Here is an 8313-nt window from a genome sequence, read left to right on the forward strand (position 1 = left end):
CTCGCACAAAATTCCAGTTTGCAAGCGCAAATTACTGCACGCAAAATTGGATCTTGATAAATCCGGCCCAGAGTTTCAATCTCCATCAGTGTTTGCTAACCTACAAAAAAACCTGTTAAACTTTTGCCCTTGGTCTCTGAGTGGTTCTCTGCATGTGGGTCAGATCATTATGGCCCATTATGACACCCTGAAGACCAATAATGGTAATTCTGCTATGCAAATGCTAAAGCAGAAAAGCAACAAAATCCTTACAAAATCCAACCCACAAAAACCAATTATATCCAGTTTCCACCTCTACATTAAGCTAAAACCCTTCAGCTATCCAACTATGGTGACCATTTTTTAAGTTGCTCATTTTGTAAACACCCCCTCCTCATCCACTACAATCCACCTAAATCCTTTGATGTATAACTCTTGAACATGTTCATTTAACACCTGCACAAATAAACAAGTCTGGATTCTTTAAATTAAGTCTGGTGAGTGATATACGTCCTCTGAGCTACTGTCGGTAAAAATAGGCACCTATCTCACTGTAAGTGATTCTTGTACCATTGGGTATTAAGGCCTTTGTTGATGTATGGAAGAAAGTAATCAATATTTAGAAAAAAAACAACAAATTTTTCTTCTCTCAAAACCAGTAAGCTTTGTGAAAAGAGAAGCTGTTTGTCTGCACAGGCCTCAACATCTACATCCAGGAAAAAAAATAAACTGTGCAAGGAGTGAACTTGCAGTCCTTGCAGTTCTCATTGACCTTCTTTACCTCAACAGCTCTTTTGGGACATACATAAAAATAAAATGGATCTTTGAAAAGCATTATAAAAATAAAAAAAATGAGAACGAAAAAGAAAATTAACGCACTTCATAAAAAGGAGAGAGAACTATGGGAAAAGCTGCCAAGTCCGGCTCTACTGAGACCAGCAAGTCTTCCTGTCTGGGCAGATTTTACAGCAGTAATCAAGGCGCTAATCATCACTGAAAGGAGCCAAGGGACTCAGCATGATCATCAGATGCTAAGTGACTACAGTACAGTCTTCTACACGTTGCCTCGTATCTGCCAGGGTTATAAAAACAAAGAAAATAAACCCCAAATACCTTGTAAATGATGCTCTTAACCATCGTCTTTTGCTGCTGTCACATCAGCAGGTTTTCGGCGAATTTCTCTATCAGCTTTGCTGTTTAAAGTTTCAGCTTTAAATGTGGGGGAACAACAGGTGTGAACTCTTACAGCTATGAATATTTTTGTCAATCACTCCGTCAGAGGATGGGCTTCAGTTCAGATCAATTATTATTTTTTTATTTTAATGAAAACTGATGCAAATTAGAGAAATTCCTGCTATGCAATTAACATTTTATCAACCATATTTAGCACCTATTTTAATTCCCCAGCTTCCGACACTGAAACATTAGAAGTTTGACCAGTAGCTCTTTCGAGCGGTTCCTAGTGGGGGTTTCGGTTTACATGAGCCCCCCCAGCCCTTAGGGGGGGTTAGGCTGTTGCAGGATGACTGACGCCCCCTGCCCCATTTCTGCAGGGGCTATTTAAAGACCTCAATGACAGGGCAGGGGAAGAAAAGGAGGGGTTGGAACTTCAGAGGCAACATAAATTTGGAGAATTGGTTTCTATTCATTGGTATCAATCGTTGTTTTATACTCTGACATGATTCTGTTCAGTTTTACCTAAACAATCAGGTTTTAAGCAGTAAGCAGTACCTCCTTAGATGGCTGATAAAAGCTTAAAATTGTTCAGCTTCAAGTATTTTTCTATATATTTTCATATTAACTACTTTTTTAAGGTGATCTATAATTATTACAGATAAAATAAAGGACCGGTAGAAAAAGAAAATCTCCGGTGTAACCGTGTGTTGAGGGGAAGTGATGACATTTTTTATGGGAACATACCGTTCTCTGTGTGTGCTGCGTCCTCCTGCTGATGGTTGAAGCTCTCGTACGAGTCCCAGCGGATCAGGGGGTCCTGGGTGTTGTAGTCCACACAAACGCTGGGCCCGTTCTCTAGGTGGTCCAGACCTAAGGGGATTTCAATGAGAAAATGGGAATTAGCAATAAATGGGGAAACCAAAGTAGGCTTTTTAAAGTGATCAGAAGCTCACCTCTGATTTTTTCTGGTCCATATGAGAAGACAAACTCCACCTTTCCGTACTCTGGGAACCTTTCATCTGTGAAAACAAACAAACAATAGCTATTTTTTATGGTAAAAAAAAAATAAAAATAAAGGTCCAGACTGTGCAGCTTTGTCTACAACAGCAGGAAAATAACTACAGACACTAAGCGGATATGAACGTCTTGTTTGTGCTCAAAATTTCAAAGTAGCACAAAGTCTGTGTGATGACACTCTTGTGTGTTTATGAGACCATTAAGGGTTCGGTCTTCTCCCCCTCTAGCTCTAGACATGAAACCACAATTGCAGGTTTCTGTGACGGTGGGAGTCTCATTCTCAGGGTAGGAAAAATAAGCAAGACTGATCCGATTTTCGCCATTCTGTTCTTGTTCTGATGGTAAGACAAACTGAGAGACAAGACTGATTGTTTCTCGCCAATTAGCTTTTGTTACGAAAAACAAGAAGAACAGAGCGCAGGACTGACTCTGTTCTGCCCACTTGGTTCTTATTGCTGCGGTAAGACCAATTGACAGTATATTTTTAAAGACATTTGCATGGATGTTAGAGTTATGAAAAGGGTTGTAAAGAAACACATTTAAATATTTTACACCATCTTTTTAGAAGATTTTCACACGAAAGAGGTTTGGCAAAGATTGCATCCTTGCTAGAGTTGAAAGGTCAAACCGGATCCATAAGAACAAAGGTACCATGTTGAATTACCCATTCACCAATAGAAGATAAGATAGCATGCAACTTCAAAGAGAAGAAAGTATCGGTTTCCATTTGCATGTTTCCAAGCAATAAGAGGCCTTGTCTGTATAAGACTCAAACTCACTGCGGATTCAGACATTTGAATTGAGAAAGCTTCCTGGAGAGGTGGCGAAACGTCTTCAAATCTTGGAAACCAAGTCCAGTGGATTTTTTTGAACTTTTACGGAATGACTATGACCTGGATGACTAAGAATCTTCATCAGCAAATGACAGAGTAGACAGTTTTATAGAAATAGATGGAAATATTCCACGGACTGACCAGAAGAAAAGAGCAACTTTTGGGAGAGTCTATCAAATGATCTGTCCTGATAGCTCACCTTAATTGCTCATACCTTTCGCCTACTTAACTCTGTCCAGCTCCTAACCATCACTCATCTTCCCCACCTGCTGGTTTCCCTTATATTGAGTTCAGTTCCAGCTGTCGGGGCAGATCATTGTTTCATCTCGGTTAGTTCCCTGTTTGCCTTCTGTTAGTGTCCTGTCTGTCAGTTTTAGTTATTTCCAAGGGTCATGTCCCCGTTTCCAGTAGGAGATTATTTTTTCAGCCCATGTCTTCAGGCTAGTTTTAATCTGTTTCAGAGCTTTTCAGCATTTCTCCGAGTGATTCTGTTTCCTGATTGGAAATAGGAAACTGATTGGATGGTTTTTCCTGCTGGATTTTGCCTGTCTGTGCATTTCTGTCTGAGCTGGATGCTCGATGCACGGGACTCTGAACCTGCCTTCGCACTCTGATGGATTCTTGGAACCCAGATCTGTCTGTTCCTCAGTGGACTGTACTGTACCTCGCACCTGCAGTCACTGCAGTTCCACAGCAGCGCGCTTCTGTTTTGTCTCTTTCTGTTTTAATAAATGTTTAGAACTTTCCTTCTGGCTGTCTCACCTTGAATACTGGGTCCATCTGTCCCGTATTATGACATGGATGTCAGGAATAAATTAAAGATGTTTTAGCGTTACTTTAAACATCTTGTTTATGATCATAAATCCCTAAGTGTGGATGTGTTAAAACAATCCTGTGTAAAAACAAAAAAGCTAGTGGCAAAGTAATTATGAGGTTAGCTTTATCATTGTTTCCATTAACAAAAAAGACTTTAAAAACTAATTGTTATCATTGTTGTCTGTCATTTCTTTATCATTTTGATGAGGTTTAACAGTTAAATGTGACCTAAAAGCAAAAAATAGAAAAACTCACAAGGAGGGAATTGCTTTATAAAGGCACAGAGGCCGCAATATTGGAAAACAGAGTTGAATCAAATAATCATTCTTTTCATGGTCATTTTAATTTTATTCAGAAAGATGCTAATCATTTTCTTATTTCAATAAATATGATACAAGATTCAAAAAAGCCTAAGTCCTTTTATGGCTTAATAATTCCTAAATACCACTTTAAATGATTGTTTTACTGCTTAAAGTATTAGTAAATTCCTGTTTTTATAAAATCTTTATCTGATTTTGACCCAAAACAGAAGAAAAAGAAACAAAATGCCAGCAGGTTGTTAGTTGTAATTTCATTTAAAACAAATTTAAATACACTAAAAACATCAATATATATGTATTTGTATAAATATAATGTGTAGAATTGGGTTAGATTGGAATTTTTTCCTTTAAAATGTTAATGTGTCTAAAAGTTTTATATGAACTAAAAAATATACGAAATGTTAAAAAACATAAGAAAAAAAACTGAATTTACATTTTAGGCAAAAATATCTGTTTAAATATTGTTAATTAAAACGGTTATCTTCCAAAAAAGCAAAATAAAATTTTTTTTTGAGTACGTCTAAAAAAAAAAAAAAAACAAGTATTATCTTTTATTCATTGTAAGATTATATGTACCATCATGCATTTTTTATTTTTATGCTTTAAAAAACAAAACAAGAGAATTAAGGTGTTTTTAATCAACTGTTAAACAAGCAAATGCTTAAAGGTAAATGTGCCAACACTCCCTAGATTGGTAGTTTAACACCAAATTCTTACTGCCACCTCAAGTTTTTCTTAAGTTTCTGTAAATATCTTTATTTTACTTTGAAATAGACAAAAAAATAAATAAATAAATAATACAATTGTATATGAAACTGGATTGGAACTGGGTATTTTAGAACATTTCATAACGTTTTTAACGTGCTAAATATGGTTGATGAAATGTTAATTACATAGCTGGAATTTAATCATTTGAAAAAATATATATATTTTAAATAACAAATTAACAAGAAAACATTAACTTTAAGTATAAAAAAAATAAAACTATGTTTACTAGCTATTTTTAAATTTTAAATTTTCAAAGAAAGCCAAAATAAATCATAAATAAACTAGATTTTTTTTGTCTTAAAGAAACCATGAGCTCTTTTATCTATTGTCCAAGATTATCCTGTATGTAGATGGGTTTTTTTTCTTATTATTTTTAGGGAAAAAAAAGTAAGTGTGTTTAACAATTAAGTCAAATCTTGAGTCTAAAGGAACTTTTCAAAATAAAGGTGACAGCCCTCCTTTTAGCTTTAGGGATTTTTGAATAAATGTTTTGCTACTTGGCCACAAGAGGGAGCTGTTCATTATGAAAGTGGATGTATCATCTGTCATCTGCTGTCAGAAAAAAGCAATTAAACCTTAACCTTAGACTTTAATTTGGCCTTTTTTAGATTTATTCTTGAAAAATCTAATGAAATCATGTCAACTGTTTTCATTTCATGAATTATTTAGCTGCAAAGAGCTTAACCATAGAAAAACCATATTACCTTTAAAGGTCTCATCGAGCTCAGTCTTCCCAAAAACCACCCCGAGGTCATGGATAGCACAAGTGTGGAACTGCACCCTGAACATCACGTCCCGGGTCGGGTTCCTGTACCTCTTGTGGTAACACTTCAGCTATTAATAAACAAGAAATGAAACCAAACATCAAATCAATGATTCCTATGAGTCTTAATAACCAAAAAAATAAATAAATAAATAAACAAAGAAAAGTAAGATTGAGATCCAACCAGAATGTCTCCTTTCAGAAGCAGGCCGGGTTCAATGGTGATACAGATACTGGTGTTGCTGTCTCCTTGAACATTGCTGCCAAAAAACAAAATACAATAAACGTTGTGGATCACATCATGGTGTCAATTTCTAGTTAGCCTTTAAACTTAAACCAGTCTGAATTGGGGGGAAAAAAATCGGTTTTCATACTATATTCCGGATGTATAGACAGGCTGCATGGCCTGGTAGATCTTCAGGAAAGGCCTGCATCCTGTGAAGAAATGGAAACGAAGAAAATGTAAGTCACAGCCACATCGTTCGTGCTTCTCTTTTGTACTTTTTGGGTCGGAAACTCACCTCCTTTGGACTCAAAGTTGGGTATGCCGTGCATGATGACATGATGCAGGAAGAGGGGCTTATTGTTGATTTTTATGTGCCCAGACAGGAGCCCGTTGAAATATTGAACATACCTGCAAACAAAGGAATGTCATCCTCTAATTTCCTCTGTTATCTTTGCTTCTAGCATTTCTTTCATCACCAGCTCCAGGTCTTCAATAAACTCACCTGTTTCCACTCACAATAGGGGGTGGGTTTTAAAGAAGTCACAGGTAATTGCCCAGGACATAATTAGAAGGGTTAGGGCTAGATTAAAATATTTTTTCATCCCTTAGTATCATTATAAATAGTTTAGTTATTTGACATAATAGGAATCAGGTATTAAGACTAAAAAAGTGGGATTAATTTTTTACTGTATGGATAAATATGAAAAAAAAACAAAAGAAATTCTATTTCTAGAAATTTTCAATCTGAAAATTTGGGTTGAATTTCGATAACCGATAATAATATTCACTTTATGGCCTAAAACTCTTTTGAGACTATGATAAACTGATCATAGTGAATAAATTGCTTCTCTAATTAAGAGTTTACTCTCCCAATAACACTTGTTATTTATTAGAAATATCATAATTGAGAATTTCTTCCTTTTTTCGAAATAAGCAAAAATAAAAACCTAAACCTAAAATAAAAACAGAGACTAGAAAAAAGGAGCATTGTTTGGCCCAGTTGTGGAACAGTTCTTATTGGTTAAAAAGGAGTGCACAAGAGCTACGCACAACGTAAGTGAACGGGGCGGAGCGGATACGGAGGATGTGGAATCTGACAGTTAGTCATTCTGCATGGAGTACTTTCTTGTGATTGGCTTATATAAGGGAGCTTTGTGATTGGTGGAAGACTATTTCCTGCTTTAAAAAAATGCATTTGTGTTTATAGACCACTAGTACTTTGTAATTTAATTAATAATTGTTTATGGTCCAGAAATACTTTGGTGAATCTTGTTCTGTGCATGTGTGGATCTTGTGTGCAGCATGAATAGTGTTGTGTGCGTGTGGATCTTGTACTATGTGTGTGAATTTTTTGTGTGCTTGTGCGAATAGTGCTGAGCATGTGTGGATCTTGTCCTGTCCATGTATGAATCACAGATGCGTATTTGTAAAAATTGAGACCGATCTTGCTCCATAAACAACGGCCGATTCCAGTGTTTAAATATATCTGCAGTTATTTCAAATATAAATATCAGTGCTTCTATGTTCCTTCTCTATTTCTTTGAACCCTCAGTCTTTCAGCCTGGTTCTGCTGGGGGTTTCTTACATTTAACAGGGAGTTTTTCCTCTCCACTTTGGAGAGTAAAACTTGCAGGGTTAAGTGAATGATGGAGCTAGAATCAAAATTTGAACTGCAGACTTTTAAATCAATAAAAACCTATTCATCACAAACTTAACTCCCTACTGAACCACAGACCAAATTCTATCCCTCTTATGAGGTGGCATTTGTCCTATTAGATACTTGACAAGTTAGTATTATCTGGTTGCTAATAATGCTAATAAAGATGGAATCAAAGGTAACCTTGACCTCCAGGTCTCCACCTACACACATCCCCCTTGTTCTCCTGTCAGTGACCAGATGTTTTGGCTTCTGGGAGGTTCAGTTAGTCTGACCCGAGATGTTGTGTTAGGAAAAGAAAAGCTAGGGGGCTGTAGCAACAGCATGTGTTATTTATTTCATCAAAAACAATACAGATTTGATCCTACACATAAAATATTATTTACCAATTGTTTATTACAGTTAACAGATACTGTACTGACACAACGGGGATACCCCTCTCCTCACTTACTGACATGTTGGGTTCATGAACTTTCTAAATTCTTCCATGAGCTCTGAAGTAAAAACATACCCCTAACCCGTCCCTTACCCTGACATTAACCCCTTAACTTAAAGAAACACTACTATCACTAGTGTCACATGATATAATGTCCACAACCTGCCATTTATCCTGGGCGTCACATACTGATGATAGGGGTACCCCATTTGTGTCAGTATGGGGGGCTCAGGAGATTTAGACCAAGCATTAGTATGCAGAGATGGGAAGTAACGAAGTACAAATACTTTGTTACTGTACTCAAGTAGATTTTTCTGATATT

At 36.4% G+C, this 8313-nt stretch overlaps 1 protein-coding gene across 1 annotated transcript in view; it reads right to left on the reverse strand.

The window, feature by feature from the left end:
• The window catches only part of LOC107084230 (tensin-like), a 132708-nt gene that overhangs the window by 36123 nt on the left and 88272 nt on the right, over positions 1–8313 (reverse strand). Inside the window, exons 11-16 of the mRNA XM_015373961.1 lie at positions 6194–6306; positions 6047–6107; positions 5857–5932; positions 5614–5743; positions 2109–2174; positions 1900–2025 (exon numbers count right to left, since the gene is read on the reverse strand). Of these exons, the coding sequence (XP_015229447.1) occupies positions 1900–2025; positions 2109–2174; positions 5614–5743; positions 5857–5932; positions 6047–6107; positions 6194–6306 (572 nt within the window). The remainder of the gene's footprint in view (positions 1–1899; positions 2026–2108; positions 2175–5613; positions 5744–5856; positions 5933–6046; positions 6108–6193; positions 6307–8313) is intronic.

This window comes from Cyprinodon variegatus, unplaced genomic scaffold (assembly GCF_000732505.1).
Source record: "Cyprinodon variegatus isolate N-32 unplaced genomic scaffold, C_variegatus-1.0 Scaffold95, whole genome shotgun sequence".
NCBI lineage: Eukaryota > Metazoa > Chordata > Actinopteri > Cyprinodontiformes > Cyprinodontidae > Cyprinodon > Cyprinodon variegatus.